Source organism: Salmo salar, chromosome ssa27, assembly GCF_905237065.1.
Source record: "Salmo salar chromosome ssa27, Ssal_v3.1, whole genome shotgun sequence".
Lineage (NCBI taxonomy): Eukaryota > Metazoa > Chordata > Actinopteri > Salmoniformes > Salmonidae > Salmo > Salmo salar.
Genome location: NC_059468.1, coordinates 28,503,541 through 28,527,500, shown reverse-complemented (window position 1 = coordinate 28,527,500; position 23,960 = coordinate 28,503,541). Strand labels below are relative to the sequence as shown.

Here is a 23,960-nt window from a genome sequence, read left to right as displayed (position 1 = left end):
GCAAGTCACTTCCTGTTAGATTTTTGTGTTTTAGGTAGAGAATTGTGTGTAGTGTTTTGAAAAAAGTGTTTTATGCAATTGACAACTGAGTCAAAGGCTGAGAAATAGCTTATTGTTTTGGATATTTGGTGTGTAGTTTTGCACTTTGAGTGAGAGGTTTCAAAAATCGTGTGACATGAAAAGATTTAGTGTGTAAGCAGTTGGAAAAAATTGTAATACAATAATATAATACAATGGGTTCTGCCAACAAAATCATTGACAATAATAATAATAATAATAATAATAATAACCAATAATGAAATGATTATAATCAGTAAAGTTTTCATGGCGTGTGTGTGTGTGTGTGTGTGTGTGTGTGTGTGTGTGTGGTGAAAACTAGACATCACATTCTTGCTTCCTCTGTCCTTGTTTCCTCCACTCCTTGAAAGTACATTTGAGCCCAAGGGGAGGAACCTCCCTCCTCTCCCCCAATGTACTTTGAGAGGGAGGTGAGGAATGCAGGAAACAAGGGGAGAATCTCAATTGCATTTCCTAAATTCCTGACAACCTTCTCAAAAGCCCATTGATAAGAAGGTGAGATGGGAAACCCAATCTAGTAAAGGAATGGGATAAGAATATATAAATATAAAAATATATGGATGAGCAGTGACAGAGCAGCTAAGATGCAATTTTTATTTTATTTTTATTTAACTAGGCAAGTCAGTTAAGAACAAATTCTTATTTACAATGACATCCTAGGAACAGTGGGTTAACTGTCTTGTTCAGGGGCAGAACGACAGATTTTTACCTTGTCAGCTCAGGGATTCGATCTAGTAACCTTTCGGTTACTGGCCCAACGCTCTAACTACTAGGCTACCTGCCGCCCCAATAGATAGTGTAAGATACAGTATATACATATGAGATGAGTAATGCGAGATATGTAAACATTATTAAAGTGGCATTATTAAAGTGACTCGTGTTCGATTTATTAAAGTGGCCAACGATATCAAGTCTGTAGGTAGACAGTCGCCTCTCTGTGTTAGTGATGGCTGTTTAACAGTTTGATGGCCTTGAGATTGAAAAACAGCTTCTATCTCTGTCCCAGCTTTGATGCACCTGTACTGACCTCGCCTTCTGGATGATATCGGGGTGAACAGGCTGTGGGTCGGGTGATTATTGTCCTTGATTATCTTTTTTGCCTTCCTGTGACATCGGGTGTTGTAGGTGTCCTGGAGGGCAGGTAGTTTGCCCCCGGTGATGCGTTGTGCAGACCGCACCACCCTCTGGAGAGCCCTGTGGTTGAAGGCGGTGTAGTTGCCGTACCAGGCGGTGATGCAGCCCGACAGGATGCTCTCAATTGTGCACCTGTAAAAGTTAGTGAGGGTTTTCGGTGACAAGCCACATTTCTTTCAGCCTCCTGAGGTTGAAAAGGCTGAACCATTTCAGTTTGTCGGTGATATGGTCACCGAGGAAGTTAAAACTTTCCACCTTCTCCACTGATGTCCCGTTGATGTGGATAGGGGCCTGGGTAGCTGGAGACCCACAGCACCCTATCAGGCTGATCAGACAGGCCTTGGTAGCTGGAGACCTGCTGGAAACACTGAAATGATATATTTACACCTGTGCTTCATTCCAGCTAGTTAGATGTGCAACCACTGACTAACTATAGCTAGGGCATATCTCTAGTCTAGCAATAGATACTGTTGTTTAGGCTGGATATCACCATTTAATAAGATTACCAATGATTAGCTAGGCCATATCAGTCAGCTAACCATTTACAGTAACAGCAGTTCATTAATAAGTAAATACACACTAATTATTATGCAGAAATTGAGAAATGTTATCTTATCTTGGCACTGTGGCCCGGTATGGGCAGCTATTAATTCATGGAAGTGTGACCTACTTTGAAAGGACAGGAAGTGTTGGCTGAGCACTTGACCAGGCATTCCACATTTAGCCCCACCCACATTTTAACTTCGCAATATCAAGTCATTTTTGAAAATTTCTATTCAAAAACGAATATACAGGCCGTTTTCACATTCCCGATAGTCTCCCCCCCGAGTTAAAACGGAGCAATCAAAACGTACACGGACCGTAATCTTACCTCAGGAATCTTGATTTAATGTTGTCCACGAAGTAGGCTAATTATCTTGACTGCTGTAAGAGAAAATCTCTTTATGACTTGACTGTCATTCAGAAAGTCCTTTCCTCAATCCGCTGTTGCTTTGCAATAATTTCCCCACGTAACTAAACAGCTAGACATCAAGCGTATATCAAACTATTATGCATAATTATTGAAGAACCCTGTTAATGACAGTAGCGATTTTGTTTTATTAATCATATGAAAGTTCCTCTTTCTGTTTGAAGCATTGGATTTTGGAATCACATACATTATTTTGGATATATGTGCATATATACTGTGTACCGGGGTATTTGGAAATAGCCACCGGCTAGTTTTGAAAAACTGTTGAAAATATTTCTTTGAAGTTTTTCAATACATTTTAATAAGTGTAGCTACTTTAAGTAAATACCTGCAATCAACTTGATGAAGCAGATCAGGTTCTTCCTTTCACCTGTCACATTATTTGACCTTATGAAGCTCACCATAGTTCCCCAGAACAGTTGAGTCAGATGTGTGTTTGTTTGTAAAGAGCACAACGAGAGAAAGCGGGAGCAGGTGAGTCCAGCTGTGTATTGTCAGGGCTCACACTTCACATTGAAAAGCCAACAGTGTTTTTTGCTTCAATAGATTGATCAGCGACGCTCAACTATAGTTAACCTTCATAGAAAATACTGTAGTGCAACACAACACATTCAGCAGAAAATAGATTCATTTTCATCAGATGCAATGCTACTTGGCTGGCAGCCACACAAGTAAATTATCTCACCATTTTTTGCAAAAATGATGAATGGCCATCATGTTTCTAATGTTTATCATAGAAAGAATGCATCCATCTACATTTCCTAATGTTTAGCTTAAAGTTAATCTTGCATTTTACCGGAGAAAAGCATGCTGGCAACACAAAGTTAATCTAGTATAGTACTAGAGAAAAGTAACTACACATAGAAAAGTACTGGAGAAAAGTAACTACACATAGAAAAGTACTGGAGAAAAGTAGCTACACATAGAAGAGTACTGGAGAAAAGTAACTACACATAGAAGAGTACTGGAGAAAAGTAACTACACATAGAAGAGTACTGGAGAAAAGTAACTACACATAGAAAAGTACTGGAGAAAAGTAGCTACACATAGAAGAGTACTGGAGAAAAGTAACTACACATAGAAAAGTACTGGAGAAAAGTAGCTACACATAGAAGAGTACTGGAGAAAAGTAACTACACATAGAAAAGTACTAGAGAAAAGTAGCTACACATAGAAAATTACTGGGGAAAAGTAACTCCACATCAGTCATAAAGCTCTAACTGACAGAATGACCGTTGGTGAATTCTCACCCGAGTGGAGAAGTGCAACTGAAGCACAAAATTACTCTGATGCCAAGCAGAAACTACAATAAGAAGCATTTTACATCTGCGTTTACAGAACGCAGCAAGATATTTGTTATGCATTTTAAATGTTTTTCCTGTGAGAAAAATGCAGAATTCTGCGTTAACGCAACCCTTAAGTTTGATTTGCTAGTGGCTGAATTAATAAGGTGACGGGGCATCATATTGTGTTAGCTTGCTGCCGTGTTTGAGAAGTCAAAGCCCTTTGTACAGCTGCCACCATCTTGATTTTCTTGCTTTTTCCCCTACTTTCCGTTCTCAGCCAGTCTTCTCCACCAAGCAGAGCAGGCAGGTCTGTTTCCCTAGCAACTCCACTCCACTCAGACACAGTGTGCAGCCAACACATGCTGCTCCAGAGCAAGTACTGTTCTTCCTTCAGACAAGCATTCTGGTAATAGACGCCCAATGGGCATTTTTTGCCTTTCAGGGCACCCTCTTGTGTACTAAGCCGGTAATACTGTGTATTATCCTGGTATGAGAGAAGTACTGTTCTCACACCATAACATAGGAAGATAGAAAATGTTACGACGTTACAGTACACTTCCGAGATCTCCCCCAACCCCCCAAAAAAGGTTTTGATACGACTCATGAATTATATTGACTGTATCTATGTTCCCCCTTTATATCTTAATGTATTCATGACTTTGTAACAGCTCCAAACAGATGTCCATTACAACAAATGCTCACTGATACCCTAATTTATAGAAAGACCCATATGAACACACCCCTACCCCTCCCTCCCTCCCTCCTCACCTTGTCGACAGCGTGTGTGTGCAGCTCTTTCTCCAGACGGTCCTTCTGAGTGACACAGGCTCGGAGCCTGTCCAGTTCTTCCTGGAACTGAGCGATGGTCACCTCTCTGTTGAGCTCCACAGCCTTCAGCATCTGCAGCTCTGCACTCAGCTTAGTGTTCTCTAGCTCCGTGCTACGCAGGTGGACCTACACACACACACACACAGAGACCATTATAGACACACTGACTAAGAAAGACGATTATGAACACACAGACACACAGGCATACAGTTGAAGTCGGAAGTTTACATACACTTAGGTTGGAGTCATTAAAACTAGTTTTTCAAACACTCCACAAATTTCTTGTTAACAAACTAGAGTTTTGGACATCTACTTTGTACATGACACAAGTCATTTTTCCAACAATTGTTTACAGACAGATTATTTCACTTATAATTCACTGTATCACAATTCCAGTGGGTAAGAAGTTTACATACACTAAGTTGACTGTGCCTTTAAACAGCTTGGAAAATTCCAGAAAATTATGTCATGGCTTTAGAAGCTTCTGATAGGCTAATTGACATCATTTGAGTCAATTGTAGGTGTACCTGTGGATGTATTCCAAGGCCTGCCTTCAAAATCAGTGCCTCTTTGCTTGACATCATGGGAAAATCCAAATAAATTAGCCAAGACCTCAGAAAAATAATTGTAGACCTCCACAAGTCTGGTTCATCCTTGGGAGCAACTTCCAAATGCCTGAAGGTACCACGTTCATCTGTACAAACAATAGTACGCAAGTATAAACACCATGGGACCACGCAGCCGTCATACCGCTCAGGAAGGAGACGTGTTCTGTCTCCTAGAGATTAACGTACTTTTGTGCGAAAAGTGCAAATCAATCCCAGAACAACAGCAAAGGACCTTGTGAAGACGCTGGAGGAAACAGGTATAAAAGTATCTATATCCACATTAAAACGAGTCCTATATTGACATAACCTGAAAGACCGCTCAGCAAGGAAGAAGCCACTGCTCCAAAACCACCATAAAAAAGCCAGACTACGGTTTGCAACTGCACATGGGGACAAAGATCGTACTTTTTGGAGAAATGTCCTCAGGTCTGATGAAACAAAAATAGAACTGTTAGGCCATAATGACCATCGTTAAGTTTGGAGGAAAAAGGGGGAAGCTTGCAAGCCGAAGAACACCATCCCAACCATGAAGCACGGGGGTGGCAGCATCATGTTGTGGGGCTGCTTTGCTGCAGGAGGGATTGGTGCACTTCACAAAATAGATGGCATCTTGAGGGAGGAAAATTATGTGGATATATTGTAGCAACATCTCAAGACATCAGTCAGGAAGTTAAAGCTTGGTCGCAAATGGGTCTTTCAAATGGACAATGACCCCAAGCATACTTCCAAAGTTGTGGCAAAATGGCTTAAGGACAACGAAGTCAAGGTATTGGAGTGGCCATCACAAAACCCTGACCTCAAGCCTTTGGAACATTTGTGGGCAGAACTGAAAAAGTGTGTACTAGCAAGGAGGCCTACAAACCTGACTCAGTTACACCAGCTCTGTCAGGAGGAATGGGCCAAAATTCACCCAACTTATTGTGGGAAGCGTGTGGAAGGCTATCCGAAATATTTGACCCAAGTTAAACAATTTAAAGGCAATGCTACCAAATACTAATTGAGTGTATGTAAACTTCTGACCCACTGGGAATGTGATGAAAGAAATAAAAGCTGAAATAAATAATTCTCTCTACTATTATTCTGACATTTCACATTATTAAAATAAAGTGGTGATCCTAACTGACCTAAGACAGGGAATTTTTACTAGGATTAAATGTCAGGAGTTGTGAAAAACTGAGTTTAAATGTATTTGGCTAAGGTGTATGTAAACTTCCCACTTCAACTGTACATACATGTGCACACACAGAGTGTATCATTTCACCTTGTAAAGGTCCCTCTCGTCCTTCTCATTCTTCAGTTGGGTCTCCAGAGTGTCTCTATCTGCTGTCAGCTTCTTTAACCTGTCTCTCAGACTGGACGACAACAACAACTACATTAATACCAATAATGTTCCCTCTAGTTTTCTGTACTGTATGTCATTTGAGTATAGTACTGTATCTATGGTGTTTCTCATCAACAGTCCAGTTAGTTTCCTTCTAGTCCTTTCTGTGTGACTCCAGTCAGTCAGTCAGTCACTGTGTCTCTCTCTCTCTGTGTGTTTGTTTGTGTCTGTGTGGGTGTGGGTGGGGCAGGGTTTCCACCAGGCAGTAATAACCGGCTCTTGGCCTATAAAAAATGAAAAAAGCTGATAATTAAAATTGGTGCCAGGCCGGGAGAAGAAAAAAAATAGATTGCGAAATAATGATTTTTAGCCTATTTAAATGGTGGAAATACTAGTCGATGTAAATACATTTGACTGGTCATGCTTATCTGTCTATTGGATCATTTGCATAACTGTGTGCAATTAAATTGCAGCGTGCGTAGGCTAGGGTATATTCGTTATGCATCTTATTCATCACACCCCTACAGCACACAGAGCCTTGGAGCTGAAGAATCTGTAGCAGCAGCATCTTAAACTGCAACAGATGGCAGGCTTCATCAGTGTGTTACACACCACTTTGCGATGAGCTGGAGGCAGTACGTGTTTTGAAAACACATAGTTAATTGTTTGAAAGCTGAACGTTTTAACATGTATTATGAGGCATGTCTTACCTTGCTTCAAATCAGCCTATTAGATCTCCACCACTCCCATGTGCGCTGCCCTTCTGACAAAGGTGTTTTCCCGCTGATTGCATTATGGAAAGAACATTTGCATGTAGCCTACTGCCTTGTGCGCATTGCTGAGCTTTATAATGTGAAGAAATAATAGTTCAACATTTATTTGAAGATAAACGCTCTGATCTGTTGCCTTCGTTGCTTTTTAAGTATTTAAAAAAAGAATGATGCCGTTTAGGCTTCCTGGTTGGATGAATTTGGGCTGTTTCTTCCCACAGCTGTCCCAGTCTGTTTCTCAACAAGCTGACCAATAGAATAGGTAAACTTTTCTACTATGGGGGATAGTAGATCGGCGTAGGCTAGTGATTTGGCTGTTTGTTACTCATCTTGTTGGCTGAGGAAAAGTAAATGTGGAGTTATCCTAGCATCTTCAAAATGCACATCAGAATTCAGTATGAAGGACCACACATTGTTGCATGCTCAACATGTTCTGTTAATATGAATCACCATAATCCAAATGTGCTTTGTGTCATTCTGAGCAGTGTGGGTGGACACCCTAATCAGGTTACACACCCGATGGATATGGGCACGGCAGATTTCTCAAATGTCTGGTAAATGAAAATGTTGCTGGCCAAATGTCCTGTCCACATTTTCCTAACGGAAACCCTGGTGTGTGGCATGTGTGTTCCTCCTCACCAGTCCAGGTCGGTCTCTTTCTGCAGTCCTCTCTGTGTGACTCCCAGTAGGTCCTCCTCCAGCTGTCTGACCCGGTCTGTGGCCTCCTGCAGCCTCCTCCTCACCTCCTCCCTCTCCTCTGACAGGCCCTGGGAGGAGCGCAGCAGCTCCTGCAACCACACCACAGGCAACTTCAGCTGTCAGTCACACTGTTAACCAATCACAGGCCCTGTCGGTCAGTCCGGTTAGACCAGAGGTGTCAAACTCAATTCCTGGAAGGCTGTGTGTTTTCTGTTTTTTCCTCTCCATTTGTGTTCAACTAAGACCCAGACAATGAGATGAGGGGAGTTCCTATCTAATCAATGACCTTTATTGATCAATCAAGTCAAATTGAGGGAAATGCTGCAGATGATTGGCTTTGTATTGAGTTTGACCCTGTCAATCAAAATGCTGTGTGATAACGAATGACGAATGGCAATGTTCTGAAACAAGAGGCATCCATGAGAACCAGTCCCATCTATCCTGTATCTTGTACCTGATCCTGCCAGTCATCTCCCCTGTTGGAACACGCTGAGATGTAGAGGACATTAAATCACCCACAACACACTGCACCTGACAGGCCAGCACGCCTACATAAACACCCCTCCATCGCTCAACACGCACACACACACGCACTTGTGCGTCAGACAGACAGACACAGCACATCCATCAAACATACAGGTGCAGTATATACATTTGTAGTTGTTTTATGAAACACGTGCACAGTGTCACACCCAGATGTCATGTGTAGTTCAGGTAGAGCCCGCTGGCTCCGTCGAGGACTGCATGATTTCAACTGCAGCCGTTTGGGAGGAACTTTAGCACCGCATAAAGACCTTATAAAACATGTTGTCGTAAAATTAGCAGCCGCAAAATATGTACTTACGTTTTCATGGTCCAGCTAAAGGGTATTTTCATCAGTGCTACACTAAAGGGCCATGGTGAATATATTCAAATGTTCTTGTGTACTGCACAAATGAACACGAGTACACACACACACACACACACTATTTAATAAGAGAAACTCTTGTTGAATGAAGAATCTCACATTAATAATCTGTGTACATTTTATTTACAGCGATTTAGTACTTCATAAAATGACCAAGTAGGAAATCTCTCAAAGCTGTCTACCACACACACACATTCCTTTTACTATCCTTGTGGGGACCAAACAATTGATTCCCATTGAAAATCCTATTTTCCCTAACCCTAATTTAAACCCTATACCTAACCCCTAAGCCTAAAATATACTTTTTCCTTGTGGGGGATCAGCAAAATGTCCCCACCTGTCCAAATGTTCCTTGTTTTACTACTCTTGTGAGGACCTCTGGTCCCCATAAGGATACTAACACACACACACACACACACACACACACACACACACACACACACACACACACACACACACACACACACACACACACACACACACGGAAAAAGCACCAGGGGGCAGTGAGAGACTGGTTCCATATCAACCTTCTCCCCTGTTTCCTCCACTCTCCTTCCCTCCTCTCTCCTTTCATCCTCCCCCTCGTTCTTCTAGTTTCAGTGGGTTAAATCTTACTTTGCAGGTTAAGTCACATGGAAATGTTTATTCACTCCACCAAATGGTACTTAAAATAAATTACAAAATTGAAGTTACTCTCAGCAGTTGTACTAAGATGAAAGATGAGAGAGTGAGAAAGAGAGAGAAACAGAGAGGAAAAGAGAGAGAGAGAGAGATGGCGAGAGAGAGAGCAGTGCCCCTAGTATATTGGCGTGACTGAGTCATGTTACTCCCTAAACTGGGCAGGTTCTCACCCAGGCAGTTCTGCAGACAACCGTCTCTCATTCCACACGCATTCTAAAACAAGTTACAAGTGGGTGGCATTGCGAGTGTGTGTGTCAGGGGGATTGAGTGTGTGTGTCAGGGGGATTGAGTGTGTGTGGGGGGAGGAGGAGTAGTCTGTGTGTGTGTGGGTGGAGGAGGAGTAGTCTGTGTGTGTGTGTGTGTCTGTGTGTGTGTGGGGGGAGGAGGAGTAGTCTGTGTGTGTGTGTGTGTGGGGGGAGGAGGAGTAGTCTGTGTGTGTGTGTGTGGGGGAGGAGTAGTCTGTGTGTGTGTGTGTGGGGGGGAGGAGGAGTAGTCTGTGTGTGTGGGAGGAGGAGTAGTGTGTGTGTGGGGGGAGGAGGAGTAGTCTGTGTGTGTGTGTGTGGGGGAGGAGGAGTAGTCTGTCTGTGGGGGGGAGGAGGAGGAGTAGTCTGTGTGTGTGGGGGGGGAGGAGGAGGAGTAGTCTGTGTGTGTGGGGGGAGGAGGAGGAGTAGTCTGTGTGTGGGGGGGGAGGGAGGAGGAGTAGTCTGTGTGTGTGGGGGGGGAGGAGGAGTAGTCTGTGTGTGTGTGGGGGAGGAGGAGGAGTAGTCTGTGTGTGTGGGGGGGAGGAGGAGGAGTAGTCTGTGTGTGTGGGGGAGGAGGAGGAGTAGTCTGTGTGTGTGTGTGGGGGGGAGGAGGAGTAGTCTGTGTGTGTGTGTGTGGGGAGGAGGAGTAGTCGTGTGTGTGTGTGTGTGTGTGTGTGTGGGAGGAGGAGTAGTGTGTGTGTGGGGGGAGGAGGAGTAGTCTGTGTGTGTGTGTGTGTGTGGGGGGGAGGAGGAGGAGTAGTCTGTGTGTGTGGGGGGAGGAGGAGGAGTAGTCTGTGTGTGTGGGGGGGAGGAGGAGGAGTAGTCTGTGTGTGTGGGGGGGGAGGAGGAGGAGTAGTCTGTGTGTGTGGGGGGGAGGAGGAGGAGTAGTCTGTGTGTGTGGGGGGGAGGAGGAGGAGTAGTCTGTGTGTGTGTGTGAGAGGAGGAGGAGGAGTAGTCTGTGTGTGTGTGTGTGTGTGTGTATGTGTATGTGTGTGTGTGTCCTTGACGTTATATTTGTTCACTCTGTGGTTGAGATGGCATTGCCCTGATGCCAGATGCCTGGGAGACCGTGTCCAGTTAGCGTCCTGGCCCAATGACTCAGCTCGTTAAAGAGGGACAGAGACACAGGCACGCACACACACACACACACACACACACACACACACACACACACACACACACACACACACACACACACACACACACACACACACACACACACACACACAAAAATATGACACACTGTGCAAATAGAGTGCACACACACTGCTTGGTGTGTTCAGCCATGGACACAGATCATTCATAAACCTGTGATCACTGAATAGGAACTGGCACTCAGGTTTCTCTGTTCTTCTCCCTCGCTCTGTACAGTCTCCTGTGCTACGTTTCTCTCTCCCCTCTCCCCCTCCCTCACCTGGTTGTGTGTGTGTGTTGCAGGCTGTAGGTCTCTCCCCCTCCCTCACCTGGTTGTGTGTGTGCGTAGCAGGCTGCAGGTCTCTCCCCCTCCCTCACCTGGTTGTGTGTGCGTAGCAGGCTGCAGGTCTCTCTCCCTCCCTCACCTGGTTGTGTGTGTGTAGCAGGCTGCAGGTCTCTCTCCCCCTCCCTCACCTGGTTGTGTGTGTGTTGCAGGCTGCAGGTCTCTCCCCCTCCCTCACCTGGTTGTGTGTGTGTAGCAGGCTGCAGGTCTCTCCCCCTCCCTCACCTGGTTGTGTTGCAGGCTGCAGGTCTCTCCCCCTCCCTCACCTGGTTGTGTGTGTGTTGCAGGCTGCAGGTCTCTCTCCCCCTCCCTCACCTGGTTGTGTTGCAGGCTGCAGGTCTCTCCCCCTCCCTCACCTGGTTGTGTGTGTGTTGCAGGCTGCAGGTCTCTCCCCTCCCTCACCTGGTTGTGTGTGTGTAGCAGGCTGCAGGTCTCTCCCCCTCCCTCACCTGGTTGTGTGTGTGTAGCAGGCTGCAGGTCTCTCTTCCTCCCTCACCTGGTTGTGTGTGTGTAGCAGGCTGCAGGTCTCTCCCCCTCCCTCACCTGGTTGTGTTGCAGGCTGCAGGTCTCTCCCCCTCCCTCACCTGGTTGTGTTGCAGGCTGCAGGTCTCTCCCCCTCCCTCACCTGGTTGTGTTGCAGGCTGCAGGTCTCTCCCCCTCCCTCACCTGGTTGTGTAGCAGGCTGCAGGTCTCTCTCCCCCTCCCTCACCTGGTTGTGTGTGTGTTGCAGGCTGCAGGTCTCTCCCCCTCCCTCACCTGGTTGTGTAGCAGGCTGCAGGTCTCTCTGCCCTCCCTCACCTGGTTGTGTGTGCGTAGCAGGCTGCAGGTCTCTCCCCCTCCCTCACCTGGTTGTGTGTGTGTAGCAGGCTGCAGGTCTCTCTCCCCCTCCCTCACCTGGTTGTGTGTGTGTAGCAGGCTGCAGGTCTCTCCCCTCCCTCACCTGGTTGTGTGTGTGTAGCAGGCTGCAGGTCTCTCCCCCTCCCTCACCTGGTTGTGTGTGTGTAGCAGGCTGCAGGTCTCTCCCCCTCCCTCACCTGGTTGTGTGTGTCTTGCAGGCTGCAGGTCTCTCTCCCCCTCCCTCACCTGGTTGTGTGTGCGTAGCAGGCTGCAGGTCTCTCTCCCCCTCCCTCACCTGGTTGTGTAGCAGGCTGCAGGTCTCTCCCCTCCCTCACCTGGTTGTGTGTGTTGCAGGCTGCAGGTTCTCTCCCCCTCCCTCACCTGGTTGTGTGTGTGTTGCAGGCTGCAGGTCTCTCCCCCTCCCTTACCTGGTTGTGTGTGTGTTGCAGGCTGCAGGTCTCTCTCCCCCTCCCTTACCTGGTGGTGTGTTGCAGGCTGCAGGTCTCTCTCCCCCTCCCTCACCTGGTTGTGTTGCAGGCTGCAGGTCTCTCCCCCTCCCTCACCTGGTTGTGTTGCAGGCTGCAGGTCTCTCCCCCTCCCTCACCTGGTTGTGTTGCAGGCTGCAGGTCTCTCCCCCTCCCTCACCTGGTTGTGTAGCAGGCTGCAGGTCTCTCTCCCCCTCCCTCACCTGGTTGTGTGTGTGTTGCAGGCTGCAGGTCTCTCTCCCCCTCCCTCACCTGGTTGTGTAGCAGGCTGCAGGTCTCTCCCCCTCCCTCACCTGGTTGTGTGTGCGTAGCAGGCTGCAGGTCTCTCCCCCTCCCTTACCTGGTTGTGTGTGCGTAGCAGGCTGCAGGTCTCCCTCTCCTGCTCTCTCTCTCTGTGCAGCCTCCTGTGCTCCTCCTGCAGCTGCTGCTTCTCCTCCTGCAGGTGGTGCATGGTCTTCAACAGCTCCCTGCGCTCCTGCTGCGCCTCCTCTACACGCTGCTTCTCACCAGAGGATAGAAGAGCAGACTGTGTACCGGTAACATTTACGCAGCTATACTGTATCTCTGTCTGTGTGTGTGTGTGTGTGTGTGTGTGTCTGTGTGTGTGTGTACCTCCAGCACACTGCTCTTGGTGGTGACCACCAGAATGTCTGAGTTGCTGTCATCCTCGGTAACGGTGAGACAGTCCTCGGTGGGCGTGTCCGGGCGAAACAGGAAAGGTGTGCTGGCGCCTCTGATGTCACCCGTGTGTGTGACGTAACAGAACTGATAAAACTCCCCGTCACTCTTGGGAACATAGTACCCTGCAAAGGGGGAGACCGTGGGGAAAAGTTAGGAAGGGTGTGGCATTTTGAGACAGTATCGTCAGGTGAATTGGTTGTGCTTGTTTCGTCTAGAGTATTCATAACGAGTTTCACAGTAGGACTAGGAATGGTGATTTAACTATCACAATAATATCAGGACTTTTTTTCTGGATATCCGGATAGTCAAAATACATGTTTTAAAGATTATTATTATTTTTTAAATTCTACTTCAATGGAGACTTGCTCACTGGACTCTGGAGGAAGCTGGTGAACTACACTCTACTTGGTTCAGCAGAAGGTGGGGGAAGGGCGGGAAAGGAGGAGCAGGGGCCGGTGTGTGTGACCAGGTGCGCAACTTTGGTTTTAGAAGTGGGTGGGACATAAAGAAAATGTTTTAACCAGTCGGATAAACACTCCAAAGCCTATTCGACCGCTTGGAGGCGTCCGCGTGGTCCTAAAGCACACTGTTGCCTCATTTTGTATCACATTCCCAATAATAAAACTGGGGGGGAAAAAATACAATTTCAGAATGTGGGGGGGAACATGTCCCCCTTGTCCCCACTGAAAGTTGCGCCCCTGTGTGTGACAGTCTGTGTGTGTGTCATGGAGGGGGAGAGAGAAAGTAGCCAAACCGACTCAAGTTAGTTAGATAACCTATGGCAGCAACAAATTTGTCTATCATACCATCTGGTAGGGCCTGTTGACTACATCAAATCGTTGTAAAGAAGCTAGCTAGATACAGTAGACAGTTAAGTTAGCCAGCTAGCTAGCTAAAGTAGCAATGCTAACAGTCTATTTTGCTGCGCTCCTCATCCTTGTCTACAACAGCTCCATTGATATGAAACAACAGCCTACCTGTTGGTTGATCATTGTATCCTGCTCCTTCTCATTTAGCCAACCGAATTCTGTCATTTTAATTCCATTTTGCACTGACTAAAATCTTTATTTTCCCATGAAGCCTCTGACTGTAACGCCTTAACCGACAACAACAAGCTACAGGTGTGAAGGGTAATGGAGCGTCCTTTTTTAATTGTGCACACTCGTAAAAACTGTCATTAAACTGTTGTTTTATTAAACTGTTAAATCTAATGGTCTATCCTTATAGGCTATATAGCAACGTCATATATCATTTTATTTCATTTCAGACAATACCTTTTCATTGTTAAAATAGGGTACTCTCTCAAGTAATGGAATACTAACGGCCATTCGGATATTCGAATAACCGTGCCCATCCCTTAGAAGAAGTGCTGATCTAGGCTCTGGTCCCCACCTGCCCATATCATCTTATGCATTATGATCTAAAAAGGCAAACATTAACCATAGATCAGCACTGAGAGGCACTGTGAATCCGGACTGTCTAAATCTAATGTATATACAATCTCTCATCTTCCATCTTCTACTCATAGTAAACACATCATTCAATAATAGTAAAAGTCCAGTAATTCAACTGCACTGTATTTGAGGTAAAGATCACTGTCCGTGATATAAACACATGCAAAAGTCACAGAGTTCCACTGACACACCACAGAGACCATGTTAGCTCCTTTAAAACCAGATCACCGGCCCTCCATGGTGTGTGTGTGTGTGTGTGTAATATCCCTACAGAGAGAGAGAGAGAGAGCGAGAGAGAGAGGTGTTCAAGTCTCTGACCACGGTTGCGGTTGTATTCCATCAATAAAATAAGGTAGCTGGTTTAATATAGGGACTGTTAAATCATGAGGTTACCTTAGTATACCACAGTGCTTCCCATGCTCGGTGTGTGTGTGTGTGTGTACGTAAATAAGTAAGTGTGTCAGTGTACAGTGTGTGTGTGTGTACGTTCCTAAGTAAGTGTGTCAGTGTACAGTGTGTGTGTGTGTGTGTGTGTAAATGTACAGTGTGTGTGTACCTTGGAACACCACAGCCCTGTGTACGGTGCTTCCAGGTTGGTAGTCTTGCGGCATGGGAGACCACAGGAACGTGTAGTAATCCCTCGCTGTGTTCCAACCCACCTACAGACCCAACGCAGGAGGACAGGCTACAGCTAAAACATACACACTGCCATATTGTTCTCACACCAACACAGGACACACAGCAAGACTAGGTTCTCACAAATACCTGCTACGTACCTTGTTAATCATAATACAAAAAAGTGGTATTGCCCAAAGCAAGATCAACAAGTTGAACAGCCCAGCAGCTGGAAAGTGAAACGTACACTACCGGTCAAAAGTTTTACAACACCTACTCATTCAAGGGTTTTTCTTTATTTTTACTATTTTCTACATTGTAGAATAATAGTGAAAGACATCAAAACTATGAAATAACACATATGGAATCATGTAGTAACCAAAAAAGTGTTAAACAAATCAAAATATATTTTATATTTGAGAGTCTTCAAATTGCCACCCTTTGCCTTCATGAAAACACATTCTTGGCATTCTCTCAATCAGCTTCACCCGGAATGCTTTTACAAAGGTCTTGAAGAAGTTCCCACATATTCTGAGCACTTGTTGGCTGTTTTTCCTTCACTCTGCGGTCCGACTCATCACAAACCATATACATTTGATTGAGGTCGGGGGATTGTGGAGGCCAGGTCATCTGATGCAGCACTCCATCACTCTCCTTCTTGGTCAAATAGCCCTTACACAGCCTGGAGGTGTGTTGGGTCATTGTTCTGTTGAAAAACAAATGATAGTCCCACTAAGCGCAAACCAGATGGGATGGCGTTTTGCTGCAGAATGCTGTGGTAGCCATGCTGGTTAAATGTGCCTTGAATTCAAAATAAATAAGACAGTGTGACCAGCAAAGCAACCCCACACCATCACACCTCCTCCTCCATGCTTTATGGTGGGAACCACACATGCGGAGATCATCTGCTCACCTACTCTGCATCTCACAAAGACACAGCGGTTGGAACAAAGGACAAATTTCCACCGGTCTAATGTCCATTGCTCGTGTTTCTTGGCCCAAGCAAGTCTTCTCTTCTTAATTAATCCATGCCTTTGTTACTTCTAGGTTGGACTACTGCAATGCTCTACTTTCCGGCTACCCGGATAAAGCACTAAATAAACTTCAGTTAGTGCTAAATACGGCTGCTAGAATCCTGACTAGAACCAAGAAATTTGATCATATTACTCCAGTGCTAGCCTCCCTACACTGGCTTCCTGTTAAGGCTAGGGCTGATTTCAAGGTTTTACTGCTTCCTGTTAAGGCAAGGGCTGATTTCAAGGTTTTACTGCTAACCTACAAAGCATTACATGGGCTTGCTCCTACCTATCTTTCCGATTTGGTCCTGCCGTACATACCTACATGTACGCTACGGTCACAAGACGCGGGCCTCCTAATTGTCCCTAGAATTTCTAAGCAAACAGCTGGAGGCAGGGCTTCCTCCTATAGAGCTCCATTTTTATGGAATAGTCTGCCTACCCATGTGAGAGACACAGACTCAGTCTCAACCTTTAAGTCTTTACTGAAGACACATCTCTTCAGTAGGTCCTATGATTAAGTGTAGTCTGGCCCAGGGGTGTGAATGTGAACGGAAAGGCTGGAGCAACGAACCGCCCTTGCTGTCTCTGCCTGGCCGGTTCCCCTCTCTCCACTTGGATTCTCTGCCTCTACCCCTATTACAGGGGCTGAGTCACTGGCTTACTGGTGTTCTTCCATGCCGTCCCTGGGAGGGGTGCGTCACTTGAGTGGGTTGAGTCACTGACGTGGTCTTCCTGTCTGGCGGAGATCTTTGTGGGCTATACTCGGCCTTGTCTCGGGATGGTAAGTTGGTGGTTGAAGATATCCCTCTAGTGGTGTGGAGGCTGTGCTTTGGCAAAGTGGGTGGGGTTATATCCTACCTGTTTGGTCCTGTCCGGGGGTTTCATCGGATGGGGCCACAGTTTCTCCTGACCCCTCCTGTCTCAGCCTCCAGTATTTATGCTGCAGTAGTTTATGTGTCGGGGGGGCCAGTGTCAGTCTGTCACATCTGGAATATTTCTCTTGTCTTTTCCGGTGTCCTGTGTGAATTTAAATATGCTCTCTCTAATTCACTCTTTCTTTCTTTCTTTCGGCTATGAAAAAGCCAACTGACACTCGTGTTACTGACCTGTTGCACCCTCGACAACTACTATGATTATTATTATTTGACCATGCTGGTCATTTATGAACATTTTAACATCTTGGCCATGTTCTGTTATAATCTCCACCCGGCACAGCCAGAAGAGGACTGGTCACCCCTCATAGCCTGGTTCCTCTCTAGGTTTCTTCCTAGGTTTTGTCCTTTCTAGGGAGTTTTTCCTTGCCACCGTGATTCTACATCTGCATTGCTTGCTGTTTGGAGTTTTAGGCTGGGTTTCTGTACAGCACTTTGAGATATCAGCTGATGTAAGAAGGGCAATATACATTTGATTTGATTATTGGCGTCCTTTAGTAGTGGTTTCTTTGCAGCAATTCGACCATGAAGGCCTGATTCACAGTCTCCGCTAAACAGTTGATGTTGAGATGTGTCTGTTACTTGAACACTATGAAGCATTTATCTGGGCTGCCATTTCTGAGGCTGGTAACTAATGAACTTATCCTCTGCAGCAGAGGTAATTCTGGGTCTTCCATTCCTGTGGCGGTCCTCATGAGAGCCAGTTTCATCATAGCGCTTGATGGTTTTTGCGACTGCACTTGAAGAAACTTTAAAAGTTCTTGACATTTTCCATATTGACTGACCTTCATGTCTTAAAGTAATGATGGACTGCTATTTTTCTTCACTTATTTGAGCTGTTCTTGCCATAATATGGACTTGGTATTTTACCAGATAGCCCCATCTTCTGTACACCCCTACCTTGTCACAACACAACTGATTGGCTCAAACGCATTAAGGAAAGATATTCCACAAATTAACTTTTAAGGCACACCTGTTAATTGAAATGCATTCCAGGTGACTACCTCATGAAGCTGGTTGAGAGAATGCCAAGAATGTGCAAAGCTGTCATCAAGGCAAAGGGTGGTTATTTGTTTCACACTTTTTTGGTTACTACACGATTCCATATGTGTTATTTCATAGTTTTGATGTCTTCACTATTATTCTAATTTGTAGAAAATAGACAAAATATAGAAAAACCCTTCACCGGTATTGTATTTCACAGCTGAGTTGTGATAGAAAGCCAAAGTTGAAGATGGGTTTGTTTTACATTATGCACACCAGTCTTTTTCTCTTTCTCATGTAACAGCCAAAATAATGACCAAAATGGTACATTACCAAAATAATGTACCACATACAATTACAGGGATGGAAACATTTATTTGAAACCACAAACCCTGCCTCACTCCTTGCCAGTTCTCTCCTCTCTCATTGGAGAGGCTGGGAGGAGGTGTGTGTGTGTGTGTGTGTGTAAGGGCTGACAGAGGGGAGCAGCAGAGCCTAGTTTAAACGGAAGACGACGCAGAAGAGAAAGAGGTTCTAATTTTACACATACTTCTAAATGGTGGGAGAGAGATGTAATCATATGAATGTCGTGTTGTTAAGTGACGGCTGATGAAGAGACGACAGATCATAACTAACCCTACACTGTAAAACTGTCATACACAGTCACTCTCCCTCCTTTTCTCCAGCTCTCTCTGCGTCCTCTCGCTCTCACACACAAAACCTAACAAGATTATGAAATAGTCATATTCTCCTAAATATTCTAAATTAGTGTTGTGTTCAAACTCAGGTGAGTGGGTATTCCCATGACCAGATCTCCATGGGTACGGCCTTGGCTGAGAGTTAGTGAAACAGACCATAATTTACTCAACAACATGAGTCATCCTATGGAACTAAACCCCAGGCCAGTATTATCTTGATGTAGCGCTGGGAAGTAAACCGTATTTTACGAAACACCAGAATTGATGCACGGACTGGTTTGGGTTTTTACTCTACCTTCTATAACAGTATTTGAATGTTTGGTTTGTTAAAATTGGATACACTGTGTGTAATGTCCATTTTTATACTTTACTTCGCTACTTGAGTCATCTCTCTCTCTTTCCATGCCTCTTTCCACAAAGACCTAGCCCCGCCCCCTGTCACTCAAGGAGCACATTTTGTTGTTGCTCGACCACGAGACACTTTCGTTAAGTCAGCATGGTCAATGCAGCACATGCAACAATGTTGATGACAACGATGCTGTTTTCAATTTGCTTCTTAATATAAATCCACTAGCGTTCTATAATTACACTATTAGTTTGTGTTTCTAACATCAGCAAACAGCAGTTTGTTTTTTCTTAGCAAGTTGGGCCTAAATCTAAGGCTAATTGCTAGCTAGCTAATAGATGAACTGAGTCAGAGCAAACATAACAAGCTATACAGCCTGATAATACCAGGAAACACTTTGGTTCCTATCCTGTCACAATAACTCCTCCCTGGCATTTTAATTTGTTGTCATGTCAAACACAGTATTCAAAAGTGCCCACTATTATATTCTAACTACAGAATTAGAATAATAGTTATATTTCCAGGATTCCAACAGTTCATCCAAGTGTTTTGCTCTAAATCACAAGTCAAACTGCAACTGCAACATTTGGTAAAAAAATAAGGCCTAGATTGTTTGCCCATACCATGGGAGTGTGGAAATTCTCTCAAATGAGTACAGGAAGTGCAGAAATGTATGAAAATGCTGATTTTTGAGGGGTTGAATTGAACAGTATAAAACAATCTGAATGGAGAAAGCCCCATTGAAATACATTAGAATGTATGTGTTGCTACCCTGGGTCACACTACTCATAAAGAACATCTCCAACTCTTATTATTCACAAACAAAAAACACCAACAAATACCGTCAACAAAGACAATACTGTGATATGATATGGGCCATAGTCGCCCAGCCCTACCTTGATGACAACATCCACACTCCCATGTAGGGCCCACGATATGGGCCATAGTCGCCCAGCCCTACCTTGATGACAACATCCACACTCCCATGTAGGGCCCACGATATGGGCCATAGTCGCCCAGCCCTACCTTGATGACAACATCCACACTCCCATGTAGGGCCCACGATATGGGCCATAGTCGCCCAGCCCTACCTTGATGACAACATCCACACTCCCATGTAGGGCCCACGATATGGGCCATAGTCGCCCAGCCCTACCTTGATGACAACATCCACACTCCCATGTAGGGCCCACGATATGGGCCATAGTCGCCCAGCCCTACCTCGATGACAACATCCACACTCCCATGTAGGGCCCACGATATGGGCCATAGTCGCCCAGCCCTACCTTGATGACAACATCCACACTCCCATGTAGGGCCCACGATATGGGCCATAGTCGCCCAGCCCTACCTTGATGACAACATCCACACTCCCATGTAGGGCCCACGATATGGGCCATAGTCGCCCAGCCCTACCTTGATGACAACATCCACACTCCCATGTAGGGCCCACGATATGGGCCATAGTCGCCCAGCCCTACCTTGATGACAACATCCACACTCCCATGTAGGGCCCACGATATGGGCCATAGTCGCCCAGCCCTACCTTGATGACAACATCCACACTCCCATGTAGGGCCCACGATATGGGCCATAGTCGCCCAGCCCTACCTTGATGACAACATCCACACTCCCATGTAGGGCCCACGATATGGGCCATAGTCGCCCAGCCCTACCTTGATGACAACATCCACACTCCCATGTAGGGCCCACGATATGGGCCATAGTCGCCCAGCCCTACCTTGATGACAACATCCACACTCCCATGTAGGGCCCACGATATGGGCCATAGTCGCCCAGCCCTACCTTGATGACAACATCCACACTCCCATGTAGGGCCCACGATATGGGCCATAGTCGCCCAGCCCTACCTTGATGACAACATCCACACTCCCATGTAGGGCCCACGATATGGGCCATAGTCGCCCAGCCCTACCTTGATGACAACATCCACACTCCCATGTAGGGCCCACGATATGGGCCATAGTCGCCCAGCCCTACCTTGATGACAACATCCACACTCCCATGTAGGGCCCACGATATGGGCCATAGTCGCCCAGCCCTACCTTGATGACAACATCCACACTCCCATGTAGGGCCCACGATATGGGCCATAGTCGCCCAGCCCTACCTTGATGACAACATCCACACTCCCATGTAGGGCCCACGATATGGGCCATAGTCGCCCAGCCCTACCTTGATGACAACATCCACACTCCCATGTAGGGCCCACGATATGGGCCATAGTCGCCCAGCCCTACCTTGATGACAACATCCACACTCCCATGTAGGGCCCACGATATGGGCCATAGTCGCCCAGCCCTACCTTGATGACAACATCCACACTCCCATGTAGGGCCCACGATATGGGCCATAGTCGCCCAGCCCTACCTTGATGACAACATCCACACTCCCATGTAGGGCCCACGATATGGGCCATAGTCGCCCAGCCCTACCTTGATGACAACATCCACACTCCCATGTAGGGCCCACGATATGGGCCATAGTCGCCCAGCCCTACCTTGATGACAACATCCACACTCCCATGTAGGGCCCACGATATGGGCCATAGTCGCCCAGCCCTACCTCGATGACAACATCCACACTCCCATGTAGGGCCCACGATATGGGCCATAGTCGCCCAGCCCTACCTTGATGACAACATCCACACTCCCATGTAGGGCCCACGATATGGGCCATAGTCGCCCAGCCCTACCTTGATGACAACATCCACACTCCCATGTAGGGTCCACGATATGGGCCATAGTCGCCCAGCCCTACCTTGATGACAACATCCACACTCCCATGTAGGGTCCACGATATGGGCAAACAATCTAGGCCTTATTTTTTTACCAAATGTTGCAGTTTGACTTGTGATTTAGAGCAAAACACTTGGATGAACTGTTGGAATCCTGGAAATATAACTATTATTCTAATTCTGTAGTTAGAATATAATAGTGGGCACTTTTGAATACTGTGTTTGACATGACAACAAATTACTTTGATGACAATGTTCTGTGCGAGGGTGATAATGTTTTTAGTATGTTGACAGTAATTGGTGTGATATTATAAAGTAGAATAATGCATGTAGGGCCTACTCAGAATGCAGGTGAAATTCCATGTGATAATAATACATTTCTAACTCTTTTCAGGTGAGAACATTATTTATACCCAAGTGTCTGTGTGTCTCTGTGTGTCTGTGTGTGTGTGTGTGTGTGTGTGTGTGTTAGTCTAAGTCAGGGTTTCCCAAACTCGGTCCTCGGGACCAGAAAATACCCCCAAGCAACACCTATCTGTTCTCCCTGCCTCCTCCCACCTCCCTCTGCACATTGAATAACCACACCACAGCTACTGGAAACATCTCTGTAGAAGGAAATAGGCCAGGATTTCCAAAACTCGGTACTCGCAACCCCAAGGGGTGCACGTTTTGGTTTTTCCCCTTGCACTACACAGCTGATTCAAATAATCAACTAAACATCAAGCTTTGGTGTTAGGGAAAAAACTAAACATGCACCCTTTGGGGTCCAGAGGATCGAGTTTGCGAAACGCTGGTCTATGGGGAGGTTTAAACACATAAATTATTTGCTAATTGTATAGTGGAGGCTTGCAGGTGACTGGAGTTTGGTTTGGAGTGTTCAGACTCAGGAGTGATGTTATAAAATAATCACAGACGAAGCTGCCATCCATCACGAATTAGAGGGGTATGCACACGGTCCGATGACATGTTAATTACACTCTTACGGCACGGGTTTCTCCCAGCTACATGCCACAACTCCACTACCTCCTGAATCAGGGGCTTTTCCAGAGGTGTGTGTTAAAAATCTTAAGAGTTGATACAAGTCAATTTAAGCATATAATTGCATTAGAAAAAAATGTCTTAAAACTGAAATCTCATTCCAATCTTACTTTGTTTGATATATGGATAAGTGTGATAAGTGTAGGAATATTATGGTATCATCATGGCCTTGTGATGCCAATCCCAGGTTTTAGAAGACAGTATCAATGACAGTATACAGCCAGTAGGGGGAGCCTGTACCTAACCTACATATTTTGCGTCAGAGAGCCTCAGGGTGTCTGTGTGTGTGTCAAGGGTAATGTGAGTTAGTGCCCAAGCAGCTGTGCTAGATGTATGTGTCTGGAGCGCTCTCAGTGGTGCAATCACGCACACACACACACACACACACACACACACACACACACACACACACACACACACACACACACACACACACACACACACACACACACACACACACACACACACACACACACACACACACACACACACACACACACACAGTGAGAGCCGAGGAGGAGGGGGGAGGGGTAGTGTCATGGCACAAGAGAAAAGCATTAGAAGATAAAAGTGTGAGAAGGGTGAAATGGGAGGGAGGAGTGTTGGGTTGAAAAACTGACATTTTTTTAAATAATTTCTCCTGTGGCTGAGTTTCACTCTTTCATGCCACGCTTTTCATGGGAAAAGCCTACCACCTCTAGCAGTGGAAATACACAGCTCTTTATCACACTCCCAATGCTTCACCATGAAACAGTTTTCATTAGTGCAGATTAACCATCTACATTTTCCAAATAAACCCACCATCTTTATTCCTTTTTAATTGAGCTGGGTGGATTTGAAGTAACTTCTTAAAGGATGATAAATGTTTGCTTTGTGTCTTTACGAGACATTAAGCTTCCTCGTTCACATTTCCTGTTAATTCAGTGTGAAATTTGATGGCCCCGATGAAAGAGGAGAGAGAGGGAGGGAGGGGGAAACAAGAGAAGGAGAGGTGGAAGAGAGAGAAAGTGCGAGATGGAAAGAGAAAGAAATAAGGATGTGTGTGTGTGTGTGTGTGGGGGGGGGGTGCAATGAGAATAAAAGATCTGGTTAGACCAGAGAGACAGGTCTTG

General features: G+C 45.8%; 1 protein-coding gene across 6 annotated transcripts in view; it reads right to left on the bottom strand.

Moving 5' to 3' along the window:
* LOC106588861 (tax1-binding protein 1 homolog A) overlaps positions 1-23,960 on the bottom strand; it is a 50,884-nt gene that overhangs the window by 24,021 nt on the left and 2,903 nt on the right. For 3 of the 6 annotated variants that reach the window (XM_014178354.2, XM_014178351.2, XM_014178352.2), the window contains exons 3-8: positions 15,015-15,117; positions 12,936-13,126; positions 12,664-12,822; positions 7,635-7,783; positions 6,166-6,256; positions 4,237-4,422 (exon numbers count right to left, since the gene is read on the bottom strand). In XM_014178354.2, the coding sequence (XP_014033829.1) occupies positions 4,237-4,422; positions 6,166-6,256; positions 7,635-7,783; positions 12,664-12,822; positions 12,936-13,126; positions 15,015-15,117 (879 nt within the window). Of the gene's footprint in view, positions 1-4,236; positions 4,423-6,165; positions 6,257-7,634; positions 7,784-12,084; positions 12,118-12,663; positions 12,823-12,935; positions 13,127-15,014; positions 15,118-23,960 lie in introns of all 6 variants that reach the window. The other 3 variants (XM_045709566.1, XM_014178353.2, XM_045709567.1) reach the window with 3 other exon arrangements.